At 46.0% G+C, this 19,114-nt stretch overlaps 1 protein-coding gene across 1 annotated transcript in view; it reads right to left on the bottom strand.

Moving 5' to 3' along the window:
• Positions 1-19,114, bottom strand: part of LOC129829943 (plexin-A2-like) — a 194,992-nt gene that overhangs the window by 120,820 nt on the left and 55,058 nt on the right. The window contains exon 2 of the mRNA XM_055891977.1: positions 6,277-7,652. Coding sequence (XP_055747952.1) covers positions 6,277-7,512 — 1,236 coding nt within the window. The 5' untranslated portion in view covers positions 7,513-7,652. The remainder of the gene's footprint in view (positions 1-6,276; positions 7,653-19,114) is intronic.

Here is a 19,114-nt window from a genome sequence, read left to right as displayed (position 1 = left end):
GCACATACACTATATACAGGCACCAATACACAGACGTACATAGACAGAAAGACAACACAGACACACACACACTTTTATAAAAGACATACAAACTTGCACTTGAAGGCAATCGCCGACAAGCATGCCACCCTATAGCCCATTGCACACTCATATGCATTACATGTCTAGACATTAGTGTTCATAATTCCCCTTTTAATTCATATGAGCAAAAAGAACAAAGCCATAAAGGAGCAGCAAGGACAGATGCCTCATGGGACTGAATTAAAATAAAGAAACCTAAGAAGATGCTACAGCAGACATATGGCCTGTTGTTACAGAACACTTACGGTTTCAGAGAGGAGAGTGTGGGATCTAGCTGCTACCATGAGCTGAGCTCACCTGTCCTCTTTCTTTCTCTCGCTCTCATTTGCTCCCCCCCTCCTTCCCCCATCTACGAGGGCAGAGTGTTTATTTGGATTGCGCTAGAGGAGAATATTATCACTTTGATGGTTGCCAAGGAAAATAAATCCCCTCCTTAATTTGTGAACATTTTATATGTCATTCAGAGTCTTAAATGTTCCTGTTCTGCTCCCCCCTATTGGAGCTGCAAAACAATTAGGCCTAATTACATGTAGTGTGAGAATGATGTGATAACGGAAAGTGTTGCACCCCTGCAAAGTACAGATGTAGAATCTTAATTTCAGCCAGTTTGCTACAGGAGGAAAATAATCTTGCAGCAACAGGAAATGTGAATTATTATTTGGATTATAATTAAATTACATTTTTGTAAGGGTTGATACATTTTTCGAAAGGGAAAAGCAAGTCTGAAATGTCAAACTTTTGTGGAAATTACAAACTTCAGAAGCCTTTTTAAACCTCAAATATACAAGTTGTAAATGCCGTGCATTGCAGCAAAAGTATCCTGCAAACTAAGATCCTACATCTGTAGAGCAGTCAAATGTAGTTATCTTGATTGCTGTGTGTTACTATTATGAGTGTGTGCATTCACCATAGTTCCTCTCAGTCTCAGACTCAACCCTGTGGTTTCTAGGGTCATTGATGAGCTGTGGTTGCTGCCCTGTTGATTAATGTCTAGAGGTAACATTAGAGCTGACATTCCACTCCGTGTACTCTGTGTCATATGGAGTGGGAAGGAGTGGAATGTCAGCACTAACAGACTGTTACCCAGGTTATTAGAGCTGAGCTGAGAGCATTCTGCTGGCTGTATACATCCAACTGAGGCTGATGTGAACTCTCTGTGGAAGAGAGCTGCCTGCTTCACATAACCGTTTTGTTAGTGAAAACAGAAGTGTGGATGGACAACAAAATGGAATAATGATGTCAGGTTTGTGTAAGATGAGTCTAGCTTTTGAACATTTGTTGAGAATGTAAAAGGTTGCACTGTCATTGTTCTCTGTAGAAATGGTAACTATAGACCGTGACACCAGTGAGCCATAATGGCCATTGGGGTATGATTACAGAGAGAGAACTGGGAAGTATGCACAGTTGTGTTACTCTGTAGTTCTGGAACCTTTGTCTGGGCCTTTTATTGCAGGCCAGGCAGCAGGCTGTTAGCCAACCTGCCAGCTTAGTGGAGTCTGCCACTAGCATAGTCAGTGTAGTCAGCTCAGCCATCCCCATTGAGACTGTGTCTGTGCCTCGACCTAGGTTGGGCAAAACTAAACATGGCGGTGTTCGCCTTAGCAATGTCACTAGGATAAAGACCTCCTCCATTCCTGCCATTATTGAAAGAGATCGTGATACCTCACATCTCAAAATAGGGTTACTTAATGTTAGATCCCTCACTTCAAAGGCAGTTATAGTCAATGAACTAATCACTGATCATAATCTTGATGTGATTGGCCTGACTGAAACATGGCTTAAGCCTGATGAATTTACTGTGTTAAATGAGGCCTCACCTCCTGGTTACACTAGTGACCATATCCCCCGTGCATCCCGCAAAGGCGGAGGTGTTGCTAACATTTACGATAGCAAATTTCAATTTACAAAAAAAAAAATGACGTTTTCGTCTTTTGAGATTCTAGTCATGAAATCTATGCAGCCTACTCAATCACTTTTTATAGCTACTGTTTACAGGCCTCCTGGGCCATATACAGCGTTCCTCTCTGAGTTCCCTGAATTCCTATCGGACCTTGTAGTCATAGCAGATCATATTCTAATTTTGAGTGATTTTAATATTATTATTATTATTATTATTATTTATATTTATTTTTTTATCCCCTTTTCTCCCCAATTTTCGTGGTATCCAATCGCTAGTAATTACTATCTTGTCTCATCGCTACAACTCCCGAACGGGCTCGGGAGAGATGAAGGTCGAAAGCCACGCGTCCTCCGAAGCACAACCCAACCAAGCCGCACTGCTTCTTAACACAGCGCGCCTCCAACCCGGAAGCCAGCCGCACCAATTTGTCGGAGGAAACACCGTGCACCTGGCGACCTTGGTTAGCGTGCACAGCGCCCAGCCCGCCACAGGAGTCGCTGGAGCGCGATGAGACAAGGATATCCCTACCGGCCAAACCCTCCCTAACCCGGACGACGCTAGCCCAATTGTGCGTCGCCCCACAGACCTCCCGGTCGCGGCCGGCTGCGACAGAGCCTGGGCGCGAACCCAGAGACTCTGGTGGCGCAGCTAGCACTGCGATGCAGTGCCCTAGACCACTGCGCCACCCGCGAGGCCCTTGATTTTAATATTCATATGGAGAAGTCCACAGACCCATTCCAAAAGGCTTTCGGAGCCATCATCGACTCAGTGGGTTTTGTCTCTGGACCTACTCACTGCCACAGTCTCTGGACCTACTCACTGCCACAGTCATACTCTGGACCTGGTTTTGTCCCATTGAATAAATGTTGTAGATCTTAATGTTTTTCCTCATAATCCTGGACTATCGGACCACCATTTTATTACGTTTGCAATCGCAACAAATAATCTGCTCAGACCCCAACCAAGGATCATCAAAAGTCGTGCTATAAATTCTCAGACAACACAAAAATTCCTTGATGCCCTTCCAGACTCCTTCTGCCTACCCAAGGACGTAATCAGTTAACCACCTAACTGAGGAACTCAATTTAACCTTGCGCAATACCCTAGATGCAGTTGCACCCCTAAAAACGAAAAACATTTGTCATAAGAAACTAGCTCCCTGGTATACAGAAAATACCCGAGCTCTGAAGCAAGCTTCCAGAAAATTGGAACGGAAATGGCGCCACACCAAACTGGAAGTCTTCCGACTAGCTTGGAAAGACAGTACTGTGCAGTATCGAAGAGCCCTCACTGCTGCTCGATCATCCTACTTTTCCAACTTAATTGAGGAAAACAAGAACAATCCCAAATTTATTTTCGATACTGTTGCAAAGCTAACTAAAAAGCAGCATTCCCCAGGAGAGGATGACTTTCACTTCAGCAGTAATAAATTCATGAACTTCTTTGAGGAAAAGATCATGATCATTAGAAAGCAAATTACGGACTCCTCTTTAAATCTGCGTATTCCTCCAGGGCTTAGCTGTCCTGGATCTGCACAGCTCTGCCAGGGCCTGGGATCGGGAGAGACACTTAAGTGTTTTAGTACTATATCTCTTGACACAATGATGAAAATAATCATGGTCTCTAAACCTTCAAGCTGCATACTGGATCCTATTCCAACTAAACTACTGAAAGAGCTGCTTCATGTGCTTGGCCCTCCTATGTTGAACATAATAAACGGCTCTCTATCCACCGGATGTGTACCAAACTCACTAAAAGTGGCAGTAATAAAGCCTCTCTTGAAAAAGCCAAACCTTGACCCGGAAAATATAAAAAACTATCGGCCTATATCGAATCTTCCATTCCTCTCAAACATTTTAGAAAAAGCTGTTGCGCAGCAACTCACTGCCTTCCTGAAGACAAACAATGTATATGAAATGCTTCAGTCTGGTTTTAGACCCCATCATAGCACTGAGACTGCACTTGTGAAGGTGGTAAATGACCTTTTAATGGCGTCAGACCGAGGCTCTGCATCTGTCATCGTGCTACTAGACCTTAGTGCTGCCTTTGACACCATCGATCACCACATTCTTTTGGAGAGACTGGAAACCCAAATTGGTCTACACGGACAAGTTCTGGCCTGGTTTAGATCTTATCTGTCGGAAAGATATCAGTTTGTCTCTGTGAATGGTTTGTCCTCTGACAAATCAACTGTACATTTCGGTGTTCCTCAAGGTTCCGTTTTAGGACCACTATTGTTTTCACTATATATTTTACCTCTTGGGGATGTCATTCGAAAACATAATGTTAACTTTCACTGCTATGCGGATGACACACAGCTGTACATTTCAATGAAACATGGTGAAGCCCCAAAATTGCCCTCGCTAGAAGCCTGCATTTCAGACATAAGGAAGTGGATGGCTGAAAAGTTTCTACTTTTAAACTCGGACAAAACAGAAATGCTTGTTCTAGGTCCCAAGAAACAAAGAGATCTTCTGTTAAATCTGACAATTAATCTTGATGGTTGTAAAGTCGTCTCAAATAAAACTGTGAAGGACCTCGGCGTTACTCTTGACCCTGATCTCTCTTTTGACGAACATATCAAGACTGTTTCAAGGACAGCTTTTTTCCATCTACGTAATATTGCAAAAATCTGAAATTTTCTGTCCAAAAATGATGCAGAAAAATTAATCCATGCATTTGTTACTTCTAGGTTAGACTACTGCAATGCTCTACTTTCCGGCTACCCGGATAAAGCACTAAATAAACTAGTTAGCTCTAAATACGGCTGCTAGAATCCTGACTAGAACCAAGAAATTTGATCATATTACTCCAGTGCTAGCTTCCCTACACTGGCTTCCTGTTAAGGCAAGGGCTGATTTCAAGGTTTTACTGTTAACCTATAAAGCGTTACATGGGCTTGCTCCTACCTATCTTTCCGAGTTGGTCCTGCCGTACATACCTACACGTACGCTACGGTCACAAGACGCAGGCCTCCTAATTGTCCCTAGAATTTCTAAGCAAACAGCTGGAGGCAGGGCATTCTCCTATAGATCTCCATTTTTATGGAACGGTCTGCCTACCCATGTGAGAGACGCAGACTCGGTCTCAACCTTTAAGTCTTTACTGAAGTCTTATCTCTTCAGTAGGTCATATGATTGAGTGTAGTCTGGCCCAGGACTGTGAAGGTGAACGGAAAGGCTCTGGAGCAACGAACCGCCCTTGCTGTCTCTGCCTGGCCGGTTCCCCTCTCTCCACTGGGATTCTCTGCCTCTAACCCTATTACAGGGGCTGAGTCACTGGCTTACTGGTGCTCTTTCATGCCGTCCCTAGGAGGGGTGCGTCACTTGAGTGGGTTGAGTTACTGACGTGATCTTCCTGTCTGGGTTGGCGCCCCCCCTTGGTTTGTGCTGTGGTGGAGATCTTTGTGGGCTATACTCGGCCTTGTCTCAGGATTGTAAGTTGGTGGTTGAAGATATCCCTCTAGTGGTGCGGGGGCTGTGCTTTGGCAAAGTGGGTTGGGTTATATCCTTCCTGTTTGGCCCTGTCCGCTGGTATCATCGGATGGGGCCACAGTGTCTCCTGACCCCTCCTGTCTCAGCCTCCAGTATTTATGCTGCAGTAGTTTATGGGTCGGGGGGCTAGGGTCAGTTGGTTATATCTGGAGTACCTCTCCTGTCTTATCCAGTGTCCTGTGTGAATTTAAGTATGCTCTCTCTAATTCTCTCCTTCTCTCTTTCTTTCTCTCTCTCGGAGAACCTGAGCCCTAGGACCATACGTCAGGACTACCGGGTATGATGACTCCTTGCTGTCCCCAGTCCACCTGGCCTTGCAGCTGTTCCAGTTTCAACTGTTCTGCCTGCGGTTATGGAACCCATAACACCCATAACCACAGGCCTACCTGTCCCAGACCTGCTGCTTTCAACTCTTAATGATCGGCTATGAAAAGCCAACTGACATTTATTCCTGATTATTATTTGACCATGCTTGTTCATTATGAACATTTTGAACATCTTGGCCATGTTCTGTTATAATCTCCACCCGGCACAGCCAGAAGAGGACTGGCCACCCCTCATAGCCTGGTTCCTCTCTAGGTTTCTTCCTAGGTTTTGGCCTTTCTAGGGAGTTTTTCCTAGCCACGTGCTTCTACACCTGCATTGCTTGCTGTTTGGGGTTTTAGGCTGGGTTTCTGTACAGCACTTCGAGATATTAGCTGATGTACGAAGGGCTATATAAAATAAACTTGATTTGATTTATTCTGTCAAGGCCAGTGTGTGTATGTGTGTGTGTGTGTTTGTGTGTCCTCTGTAACTCACCGCTTTAGTGCACTGCACGTCTTTTCCCAGCAGCCAGTTGAGCTCCAGGTTGCCCTCTCCCTGATAGCAGGACTGCAGGCGCTCCTTGATGCGGGCGTTGATGTCCTTGATGGTGAATATGCAGAGTGCTGAGTCATCTGGCGGCCGGTGGTACTGCTTCTGGCCCTTGGAGAATATGGTGAAGAGCACGTCGTCCGTGGCGCTGATGTTGAGCGAGGCGGCCAGCACACGGCCCGGCTTGGCCAGGTAGGCGGCTTGCAGGAGACGATACTCCACACCGTTCCTCACGCAGCCCACGGGTAAGGAGACGTACGAGTGGAACTTGTGGTCGTCCTTGCAGAGGCGGACGATGCGCGAGGTGTAGAAGAGGTCGTTGGAGGATCCACCTGATGACATGCTGTTCTCCGGCGTCTCGGGCTGGACGGTCAGGAAGTAGACGAAGGAGCCGCTGGCGAAGCCATACACGTAGTAGATGTCGAAGTGGGACACCAGCGCCAGCGTGTCTGACGGGATCTTTATCAGAGACGAGACGAAGTCTGTGTGAAGCTCGTAGTCTAGCATGGCCGAGGACTCTGGGTCGCGGGGGAGCTTACGACTAGAGATGGTGGGGAAGTAGTCCTGTTTACCGTCTACGGCCGTCCCGATGAAAAGAGTCCCATCCTGGCCCTTGGAGGAGGGCACGATGACCCCGTACATGGTGCCTGTCTGGTTGACGCTGGAGAGGTAGTGCTCTTTCTTATGGGACGGCTCCACTAGGATGAAGAGATCATCCAGACGCAGCAGTTTGCAGACTCCCTGGTAGAGACTACCGCAGGCCAGCAGACGATTCTGACTGTAGTCTATGAGGAGCAGTTTGTTGACGTTGTTAGTGGAGGTCAGGGGTTCAGAGCAGGGCTGGACGATGAGGGGCGGGTAGCAGGCCTTGTTATCGTCCTCAGGGCCTGTGTCGTGGGACACCATGAGGGTCAGGTTACCCGAGAGCTTGTAGACGCGGTTGACCGCTCCGATGTAGAGCGCCCCCGTTGTCTGGTGGACCGTCAGGTGGTTGAAGGCCCACTCCCGGCGCTCCGGGTGGAAGCTGGTGAAGGTGGTGAAGGTGATCTGGCTTTGGCACACGGTGGCAGCAACAGCTAACAGCCACAGGCCCAGCATGGCCAGCACAGCTCCCCCTCTAGGGCCCGCTGGGAAAGTCCTGCCGGTGCGTCGTGTTACCCGCCGCGACCGCCGGCCCTCCATCCCTCTAGGGACGCTGCAGCAAGGCAACAGCAGAGTAAACAGGAGGAGGAATGTGAGGGAAGGAAGCTAGGCTACCTTCCACTTTGTCTTCTCAAAGGCTAAGTTCGCGCTTGTATCTTTACCAGGGTCTTCACATGTTTCTGAAAGAAAGACAGAAAGAGAGAGGGGGTGAATAAACGAGAGTTAGCACATTGTGACTCACACTCAGTCAAAGGGGAAGCAGATAAAAGCTAATGGAAAAGTCTGTTTATTCAGTAACTGCTGCTTGATAAGGGGAGGAGTTCACCCTCACCAAGGCGACAATGAGTTAGGGAACAGTGGAATTGAAGCTGACAGAAGACAATGGAAGGAAAAACCTTTATCGCCACATTCCAGAGGAGTTGCTGGACGGGATAGGTCTGATAGGACAATGAAGGAAAGTGAGCAGGTTACGGTTAACGGAAATTAGAATGACCTGAGTCATAGTTATGCTGCCTGCCTCAGAGGGGCCTTAGAGACACTGGGTTTCTAAGAACAACACAAACCAATGGACTGCCCTGGGTGCCACATTTCACAGATCTCCCCTGCCCATGTGCTGCTATGAGAAACACCCTTCAGGCTAGTGGTCTATAATCAATATAGCCACTTATTTAATTCTACAACGACTAATTCTAGATGCCATGGGTAAAAAGAAAAACTTTTAAAATAAGAGGCTATTTAAACAGACATTTAAACAGAGATCTTACGGTCCAAAATATATCAGCTAGAGACTTACAAGGGTAAAGCACAGCTAAACAGCAAAGTTCAGTTCTACCCCTCTACCCCCCTCCGGTTGGCTGGCAACCTTCCCTATCCGTGCTCATTATTTTTCTAGTCTAAATGTGAAAACATCCATAAAGGGAAGTCTGCTATTTATTTAACCATGCGTTGCAATCTGGCCCCTCCTTCATGTTATACATCAAGAGAGAGAGACAGAGCGAGAGAGAGAATGTCTATATTCTTTTAAAACTTTTGTGAGTGCAATGTTTAGAGTTAATTTCTAATAGTTTATTTACCTTTTGTTTATTGTCTTTTCGACTTGCTTTGGCAATATAAACACATTTCCCATGCCAATAAAGCCCTCTAAATTTAAATTAAAATGTTTATTTAGAGAGACACACTGAGGGGAGAGAGAGAGAAAGACCCTCTTCACAGTTTTTCCCTAGGAGTTAATTATCTTGTCCATGTTAGAGGGGAGGTCTGGATCTTATTACTGGAACAAAGTGAGAACAAATTGGGAGCCAGATCCACTGCTTGCACCCCTCCTTCCCTACCTTCATCCCTCTCTGCTCTTCAAGTGTTCTGTCTGTCCCCCCCCCCACCCCCTCCTTCCCTCCCCTTTTTCTCTCCTTCCCTACCTTTTTCTCTCCTTCCCTACCTTTTTCTCTCCTTCCCTATCTCACACCTCACATTCCCTCTCAAATCAATTCAAGGGGCTTTATTGGCATGGGAAACATATGTTAACATTGCCAAACCAAGTGAGGTATAAAATATACAAAAGTTAAATAAACAATAAAAATGAACATTAAACATTCCACTCACAGAAGTTCCGAAAGAATAAAGACATTACAAATGTCCTATTATGTATATATACAGTGTTGCAACGATGTACAAATGGTTAAAGTACAAAAGGGAAAATAAATAAGCATAAAATATGGGTTGTATTTACAATGGTGTTTGTTCTTCACTGGTTGGCCTTCTCTTGTAGCAACAGGTCACAAATCTTGCTGCTGTGATGCACACTGTGGTATTTCACCCAGTAGATATGGGAGTTGATCAAAATCGGGTTTGTCTTCGAATTCTTTGTGGATTTGTGTAATCTGAGGGAAATATGTGTCTCTAATATGGTCATACATTTGGCAGGAGGTTAGGAAGTGCAGCTCAGCTTCCAACTCATTTTGTGGGCAGTGTGCACATAGCCTGTCTTCTCTTGATAGCCAGGTCTGCCTACAGCAGCCTTTCTCAATAGCAAGGCTATGCTCACTGAGTCTGTACATAGTCAAAGCTTCCTTAGGTTTGGGTCAGTCACAGTGGTCAGTTATTCTGCCACTGTGTACTCTCTGTTTAGGGCCAAATAGCATTCTAGTTTGCTCTGTTTTTTTGTTACTTCTTTCCAATGTATCAAGTAATTATCTTTTTGTTTTCTCATGATTTGTTTGGGTCTAATTGTGTTGCTGTCCTGGGGCTCTGTGTGGTGTGTTTGTGTTTGCGAACAGAGCCCCAGGACCAGCTTGCTTAGGGGACTCTTCTCCAGGTTCATCTCACTGTAGGTGATGGCTTTGTTATGGAAGGTTTGGGAATCGCTTCCTTTTAGGTGGTTGTAGAATTTAACAGCTCTTTTCTGTTTTTTTGATAATTAGCGGGTATCGGCCTAATTCTGCTCTGCATGCATTATTTGGTGCATGCAGAGTCTCAATTTGGTGTTTGCCCCATTTTGTGAATTCTTGGTTGCTGAGCGGACCCCAGACCTCACAACCATAAAGGGCATTGGGTTCTATAACTGATTCCAGTATTAGAAGCCTGATCCTAATTGGTATATTGAATTTTATGTTCCTTTTGATGGCATAAAATGCCTTTCTTGCCATGTCTCTCAGATCGTTCACAGCTTTGTGGAATTTACCTGTGGCGCTGATGTTTAGGCCAAGGTATGTATAGTTTTTTGTGTGCTCTAGGGCAACTGTGTCTAGATGGAATTTGTATTTGCGGTCCTGGCAACTGGACCTTTTTTGGAAAACCATTATAGGTTTGGCAGAATCTGTGCAGAATATCTAGGTGCTGCTGTAGGCCCTTCTTCGTTGGTGACAGACCAAAGAGGGTCTCTCGCTCTCTGTATCCCCCTCTCTGCCTCTCTCTCTCTGCCTCTCTCTCTCTCTGCCTCTCTCTCTCTCTGCCTCTCTGCCTCTCTGCCTCTCTCTCTCTCTGCCTCTCTGCCTCTCTCTCTCTCTGCCTCTCTGCCTCTCTCTCTCTCTGCCTCTCTCTCTCTCTCTCTCTGCCTCTCTCTCTCTCTCTCTGCCTCTCTCTCTCTCTCTCTGCCTCTCTCTCTCTCTCTCTCTCTCTCTCTCTCTCTCTCTCTCTCTCTCTCTCTCTCTCTGCCTCTCTCTCTCTGCCTCTCTCTCTCTGCCTCTCTCTCTCTCTCTGCCTCTCTCTCTCTCTCTGCCTCTCTCTCTCTGCCTCTCTCTCTCCCTCTGCCTCTCTCTCTCTCTCTCTCTCCCTCTCTCTCTCTCTGCCTCTCTCTGCCTCTCTCTCTGCCTCTCTCTCTCTCTCTCTCTCTCTCTCTGCCTCTCTCTCTCTCTCTGCCTCTCTCTCTCTCTCTAACTCTCTCTCTCTCTCTGCCTCTCTCTCTCTCTCTGCCTCTCTCTCTCTCTCTGCCTCTCTCTCTCTCTGCCTCCCTCTCTCTCTGCCTCCCTCTCTCTCTGCCTCCCTCTCTCTCTCTCTCTCTCTCTCTCTACCTCTCTCTACCTCTCTACCTCTCTCTCTCTACCTCTCTCTCTACCTCTCTCTCTACCTCTCTCTCTCTACCTCTCTCTCTCTACCTCTCTCTCTCTACCTCTCTCTCTCTACCTCTCTCTACCTCGCTCAGTCCCTCCCTCTTCTCCCTCCCTCTTCTCTGATAATTTAGCTGTTTTAGAATCAAATATATATATTTTTTTATGTAAATGTCATGTTATAGAAGGGTCCAGGACACTTTTTTTGCAATTTGACTTGTTTTTGGGAAACTTACCCCAACCAGCGATTCACTTCCTCATCCTCTTTGCACAGTACGGGAAAGGACATGAATAAAGGCTCCAAAAATACACAAAAACATCCTCTTAGAAACGGAAACGATCAGTAGAGTTGTCACGGCCGTCAACAGAAGTAGACCAAAGCGCAGCGTGGTGAGCGTACATATTCCTTTATTTATATGACGCCAACAAAAACAATAAACCATCCAAAACAGCCGTGAAGCTAAAGGGCTATGTGCCACAAACAAAGTTAACCTCCCACAAGACAGGTGGGAAAAAGGGATACCTAAGTATGGTTCTCAATCGGAGACAACAATAGACAGCTGTCCCTGATTGAGAACCCTACCCGGCCAAAACATAGAAATACAAATAATAGAACCTAGAACCTAGAATACCCACCCCAAATCACACCCTGACCAAACAAAATAGAGACATAAAAAGGATCTCTAAGGTCAGGGGGTGACAGTACCTCCACCCCCCCCCCCAAAGGTGCGGACTCCGGCCGCAAAACCTGAACCTATAGGGGAGGGTCTGGGTGGGCATCTATGCGCGGTGGCTGCTCAGGTGCGGGATTAATTTTATCTCTATTTCTGACTTGTGTAACTCTTCTACTTGGCTGGTTACTGTTTGTAATGATTTGTCTGCTGGGCTATGTTCTCAAATAATCGTAAGGTATGCTTTCGCCGTAAAGCATTTTTTAAATCTGACACCGTGATTCACAAGAAGTTAATCTTTAAACCTATGTAAAATATGTTTTGTTTTCTGAATTTTTATAATGAGTATTTCTGTATTTGAATTTGGCGCCCAGCAGTTTCACTGGCTGTTGAAGAGGTGGGACGCTAACGTCTCACGTACCCAAGAGAGGTTAACCTCCCACAAAGACAGGTGGGAAAAAGGGCTACCTAAGTATGGTTCTCAATCGGAGACAACAATAGACAGCTGTCCCTGATTCAGAACCCTACCTGGCCAAAATATAGAAATACAAATAATAGAACTAAAGAACCTAGAATACCCACCCCAAATCACACCCTGACCAAACAAAATAGAGACATAAAAAGGATCTCTAAGGTCAGGGCGTGACAAGAGTGATGCAGGTCCTTAGATGTTGTACACATGAAATTGCTTCATTCCAAACTTTATCTACAAGGTTATATTCCATTTTGTGCAAATCAAGCTGCTTCACGTATCTAACTGTTCCATTCTCTGTGTAGCCTGCTGCTAGAATGGACAGAAAGGTATCGCTCGAGTCGCAACAAAATTGAATATACTGCTGTGAGCTTTTTAGTTTCCAAAAGGACGTATTTGCGTTTTTATGGAGCCTTTGTTCATGTTTTTTCAGAGCCCCCGTACTGCACAACAAGAATGACGAAGTGAATTGCTGGTTGGGTGCAGCTTCTCCAAAAAAACTCAATCACAAAGAAAAGTATCTGGACCCTTCTATAACATGCCACCTATCAGTTCCACCACCCACATATGCGATGACATCACCTGGTTTCAATGATGTTTCTAGAGACAAGATCTCTCTCATCATCACTCAATACCTAGGTTTACCTCCACTGTATTCACATCCTACCATACCTTTGTCTGTACATTATTCCTTTAAACTATTTTATCGCCCCCAGAAACTTCCTTTTACTCTCTGCTCTAGTAGCTCTAGGCGACCAATTCTCATAGCTTTTAGCCGTACCATTATCCTACTTCTCCTCTGTTCCTCTGGTGATGTAGAGGTGAATCCAGGCCCTGCAGTACCTGGCTCCACTCCTATTCCCCAGGCGCTCTCTTTTGATGACTTCTGTAACCGTAATAGCCTTGGCTTCATGCATGTTAACATTAGAAGCCTCCTCCCTAAGTTTGTTTTGTTCACTGCTTTAGCACACTCTACCAACCCGGATGTTTTAGCCGTGTCTGAATCCTGGCTTAGAAAGACCACCAAAAATTCAGACATTTTTATCCCCAATTACAATATTTTCAGACAAGATAGAACGGCCAAAGGGGGCGGTGTTGCAATCTACTGCAAAGACTGCCTGCAGAGTTCTGTTATACTATCCAGGTCTGTTCCCAAACAATTTGAACTTCTACTTTTAAAAATCCACCTCTCTAAAAACAAGTCTCTCACCGTTGCCGCCTGCTATAGACCACCCTCTGCCCCCAGCTGTGCTCTGGACACTATATGTGAACTGATTGCCCCCCATCTATCTTCAGAGCTCGTGCTGCTAGGCGACCTAAATTTGAACATGCTCAACACCCCAGCCACCCTACAATCTAAGCTTGATGCCCTCAATCTCACACAAATTATCAATGAACCTACCAGGTACCACCCCAATTCCGTAAACACGGGTACCCTCATAGATATCATCCTAACAAACTTGCCCTCCAAATACACCTCTGCTGTTTTCAACCAAGATCTCAGCGATCACTGCCTCATTGCCTGCATCCGTAATGGGTCAGCGGTCAAACGACCTCCACTCATCACTGTCAAACGCTCCCTGAAACACTTCAGCGAGCAGGCCTTCCTAATCGACCTGGCCGGGATATCCTGGAAGGATATTGATCTCATCCCGTCAGTAGAGGATGCCTGGTCATTTTTTAAAAATGCCTTCCTCACCATCTTGAATAAGCATGCCCCATTCAAGAAATTTAGAACCAGGAACAGATATAGCCCTTGGTTCTCTCCTGACCTGACTGCCCTTAACCATCAGAAAAACATCCTATGGCGTTCTGCATTAGCATCGAACAGCCCCCGTGATATGCAACTTTTCAGGGAAGCCAGAAACCAATATACACAGGCAGTTAGAACAGCCAAGGCTAGCTTTTTCAAGCAGAAATTTGCTTCCTGCTACACAAATTCAAAAAAGTTCTGGGACACCGTAAAGTCCATGGAGAATAAGAACACCTCCTCCCAGCTTCCAACCGCTCTGAAGATAGGAAACACTGTCACCACCGACAAATCCACTATAATTGAGAATTTCAATAAGCATTTTTCTACGGCTGGCCATGCTTTCCACCTGGCTACCCCTACCCCGGACAACAGCACTGCCCTCCCCTCTGCTACTCGCCCAAGCCTTCCCCATTTCTCTTTCTCCCAAATACAGTCAGCTGATGTTCTTAATGAGCTGCAAAATCTGGACCCTTACAAATCAGCCGGGCTAGATAATCTGGACCCTTTCTTTCTAAAACTATCTGCTGAAATTGTTGCCACCCCTATTACTAGCCTCTTCAACCTCTCTTTCGTGTCGTCTGAGATCCCCAAAGATTGGAAAGCAGCTGCGGTTATCCCCCTCTTCAAAGGGGGGGACACCCTTGACCCTAACTGCTACAGACCTATATCTATCCTACCCTGCCTTTCTAAGGTCTTCGAAAGCCAAGTCAACAAACAGATTACCGACCATTTCGAATCACACCACACCTTCTCCGCTATGCAATCTGGTTTCAGAGCTGGTCATGGGTGCACCTCAGCCACGCTCAAGGTCATAAACGATATCGTAACCGCCATCGATAGGAAACAATACTGTGCAGCCGTATTCATTGACCTGGCCAAGGCTTTTGACTCTGTCAATCACCACATCCTCATTGGCAGACTCGACAGCCTTGGTTTCTCTAATGATTGCCTCGCCTGGTTCACCAACTACTTCTCTGATAGAGTTCAGTGTGTCAAATCGGAGGGTCTGTTGTCCGGGCCTCTGGCAGTCTCTATGGGGGTGCCACAGGGTTCAATTCTTGGACCGACCCTCTTCTCTGTTTACATCAATGATGTCGCTCTTGCTGCTGGTGATTCTCTGATCCACCTCTACGCAGACGACACTATTCTGTATACTTCTGGCCCTTCTTTTGACACTGTTAACAACCCTCCAGGCGAGCTTCAATGCCATACAACTCTCCTTCCGTGGCCTCCAACTGCTCTTAAATACAAGTAAAACCAAATGCATGCTCTTCAACCGATCGCTGCCTGCTCCTGCCCGCCTGTCCAACATCACTACTTTGGACGGCTCTGACTTAGAATATGTGGACAACTACAAATACCTAGGTGTCTGGTTAGACTGTAAACTCTCCTTCCAGACCCACATCAAACATCTCCAATCCAAAGTCAAATCTAGAATTGGCTTCCTATTCCGCAACAAAGCATCCTTTACTCATGCTGCCAAACATACCCTTGTAAAACTGACCATCCTACCTATCCTCGACTTCGGTGATGTCATTTACAAAATAGCCTCCAAAACCCTACTCAATAAATTGGATGCAGTCTATCACAGTGCCATCCGTTTTGTCACCAAAGCCCCATATACTACCCACCACTGCGACCTGTACACTCTCGTTGGCTGGCCCTCGCTTCATACTCGTCGCCAAACCCACTGGTTCCAGGTCATCTACAAGACCCTGCTAGGTAAAGTCCCCCCTTATCTCAGCTCGCTGGTCACCATAGCAGCACCTACCTGTAGCACGCGCTCCAGCAGGTATATCTCTCTAGTCACCCCCAAAACCAATTCTTCCTTTGGACGCCTCTCCTTCCAGTTCTCTGCTGCCAATGACTGGAAACTGGAAACACCTATCTCCCTCACTAGCTTTAAGCACCAGCTGTCAGAGCAGCTCATAGATTACTGCACCTGTACATAACCCATCTACAATTTAGCCCAAACAACTACCTCTTTACCTACTGTATTTATTTATTAATTTATTTTGCTCCTTTGCACCCCATTATTTCTGTCTCTACTTTGCACTTTCTTCCAATGCAAACCAACCATTCCAGTGTTTTTTAGTTTTTATTTTACTTGCTGTGTTGTACTCACTTCGCCTCCATGGCCTTTTTATATTTTATTTATTTATACATATATCTGTTTGCCTTCACCTCCCTTATCTCACCTCACTTGCTCACATTGTATATAGACTTATTTTTTTTCACTGTATTATTGACTATATGTTTGTTTTTACTCCATGTGTAACTATGTGTTGTTGTATGTGTCGAACTGCTTTGCTTTATCTTGGCCAGGTCGCAATTGTAAATGAGAACGTGTTCTCAATTTGCCTACCTGGTTAAATAAAGGTTAAATAAAAAAATAAAACTTTTTTTTACATCAAACATTTTAACTTGGTTGTAAAAAAGCTAAATACTCCTTTAAGGCCTCTGACTGTTTTACCAGGATCTGAATCTATTAATTATTATTATTCCACAATGTTACTCCTGTTTTAATCCTTTATTCTCCCGCTGACACCATCACGTCCTGCAGGGATTAATTATTGGCCCCAGAACATTCATTCCTAAATGAATAAGGACACCATTAGACATGCACAGCTCACACTCCTCTCCCTCTCTTTAATACCACAACCAGCACACTGCAGTGTGCTTTCACCTCTTTTATCAGTATTATTCCATCAGGACCGAACAACACCATTCAGTGAGGGACTAACAAGAGGAAACAATGGCAGCAGTAGCAGCAGTAGCAGAAGTAGCAGCAGCAGAAGTAGCAGAAGTAGCAGAAGTAGCAGCAGCAGTAGCAGAAGTAGCAGTAGTAGCAGCAGTAGCAAAAGTAGCAGCAGCAGAAGTAGCAGAAGTAGCAGCAGCAGTAGCAGAAGTAGTAGCAGCAGTAGAAGAAGCAGCAGCAGCAGAAGTAGCAGTAGTAGCAGTATCAGCAGAAGTAGCAGTAGTAGCAGCAGTAGCAGTAGCAGCAGCAGTAGAGGTAGCAGTAGCAGAAGTAGCAGCAGTAGCAGTAGCAGAAGTAGAAAAAGTAGCAGCAGCAGCAGTAGCAACAGAAGTAGAAGAAGTAGCAGCAGTAGAAGCTGTAGAAGTAGCAGCTGTAGAAGTAGCAGTAGCAGCAGTATAAGTGGGAGCTGCAGAAGTAGCAACAGCAGTAGCAGCAGTAGCAGCTGTAGAAGTAGCAGCTGTAGAAGTAGCAGTAGCAGTAGCAGTAGTAGCAGAAGTAGCAGCAGTAGCAGCTGTAGAAGTAGCAGCTGTAGAAGTAGCAGTAGCAGTAGTAGCAAAAGTAGCAGCTGCAGAAGTAGCAGAAGTAGCAGCAGTAGCAGCTGTAGAAGTAGCAGCTGTAGAAGTAGCAGTAGGAGTAGTAGCAAAAGTAGCAGCAGCAGCAGTAGCTGAAGTAGCAAAAGTAGCAGCAGCAGCAGTAGCTGAAGTAGCAAAAGTAGCAGCAGCAGCAGTAGCAGCAGAGGTAGCAGCAGTAGCAGCAGTAGCAGGAGTAGAAGTAGCAGCTGTAGAAGTAGCAGTAGCAGAAGTAGCAGGTGTAGAAGTAGCAGCTGTAGAAGTAGCAGTAGCAGCAGTAGCAGGTGTAGAAGTAGCAGCAGTAGAAGTAGCAGCTGTAGAAGTAGCAGCAGTAGAAGTAGCAGCTGTAGAAGTAGAAGCAGTATAAGTAGCAGGTGTAGAAGTAGCAGCCGTAGAAGTAGCAGTAACAGCAGTAGCAGGTGTAGAAGTAGAAGTAGCAGCAGTAGAAGTAGCAGCTGTAGAAGTAGCAGCAGTAGAAGTAGCAGGTGTAGAAGTAGCAGCTGTAGAAGTAGCAGCTGTAGAAGTAGCAGCAGTAGAAGTAGCAGTAGCAGCAGTAGCAGGTGTAGAAGTAGCAGCAGTAGAAGTAGCAGCTGTAGAAGTAGCAGCAGTAGAAGTAGCAGTAGCAGCAGTAGCAGGTGTAGAAGTAGCAGCAGTAGAAGTAGCAGCAGTAGAAGTAGCAGCTGTAGAAGTAGCAGCTGTAGAAGTAGCATCGCAAAATCAAGGATGATCAGACGTAGCGCTACTACAAGAGTAATTAGTGTGAAGCTGGACGAAGTAGCGTGGACCGTGTGTGTGTGTGGGTCGGTGGGGACGCCAGGGGGTTGAAACATGTCAGACACAAGCCTACATCGTTCGTTACGCTACACATTTGCATTTCTCAGCAGGAAGAGAGGAGAGGACATCAGAGAGAAAGAATCAAGCCATGGGTGAGAGAGAGATGTGGCTGGAATAATCAGCTGCTTCTTTGAATTTGTAATTTGCATGTCTGGATTGGTGTGTCTGATATACAGTACAGAGGAGATGTACAGTCCCTCTCCACTACGTCTGGTCATTTTACACACACCCCTCCCCCAAGCCCATGGCTGTCAAAACCTGTTCATTGTCATCCTGTGTCCCTCCCCCCCGCCTCCATCTGTGATCAACTGATAAGCTACTCAGCCAGTCCAGACTTTAATATACACTGCTGGGGAGAGTATTGATCCCTCAGCCCATAAACAGTGAGTTCCTAGGGGCCACTGGGGCCTGGAAGCCTGTTAGCTATTAGAGGGACTGGCGTGTGCTGGTGTGGGCTGGGCTGAGGGAGGTGCGTGGGCTGCTCTGAGGTGTCCCAGGAGCACTATACTATATGAGCATGGCCATAAAATAGTGGACCTAGGCTATAAGCCAGGGACAGGACACCCTTATACCATGCCTGCCTGCACCATGCCTGCACCAGCCATGCTGCTTCCTTTGTTTGAGTGTGCGCATCATGCTGTGGAGGTGCCGAGCAGAGCAGAGAGAAAAGTTCAGAGTTCAGAGTAGAGAGTAGAGCAGGGTAGAGTAGAGCAGGGAGAGCTGAGTAGAGTAGAGCAGGGTAGAGTAGAGCAGAGTAGAAACGAGCAGATCAGAGTAGAGAGTAAAGCAAAGCAGAGCAGAGTAGAGTAGAACAGAGCAGAGTAGAGCGGAGTAGAACAGAGCAGAGTAGAGTAGAGCAGATTAGAACATAGCAGAGTAAAACAGAGCAGAGTAGAGCCAAGGAAAACAGAGTAGAGCAGAGTAGAACATAGCAGATCAGAGTAGAGTAGAGCAAAGCCGAGTAGAGAGTAGAACAGAGTAGAACAGAGCGTAGTAGAACAAAGAATAGTAGAGTAGAACATAGTAGAGCTGAGCAGAGTAG

Source organism: Salvelinus fontinalis, chromosome 31 (assembly GCF_029448725.1).
Source record: "Salvelinus fontinalis isolate EN_2023a chromosome 31, ASM2944872v1, whole genome shotgun sequence".
NCBI lineage: Eukaryota > Metazoa > Chordata > Actinopteri > Salmoniformes > Salmonidae > Salvelinus > Salvelinus fontinalis.
The sequence above is the reverse complement of the archived record's forward strand: the minus strand, read 5'-3'. Positions and strand labels throughout refer to the sequence as shown.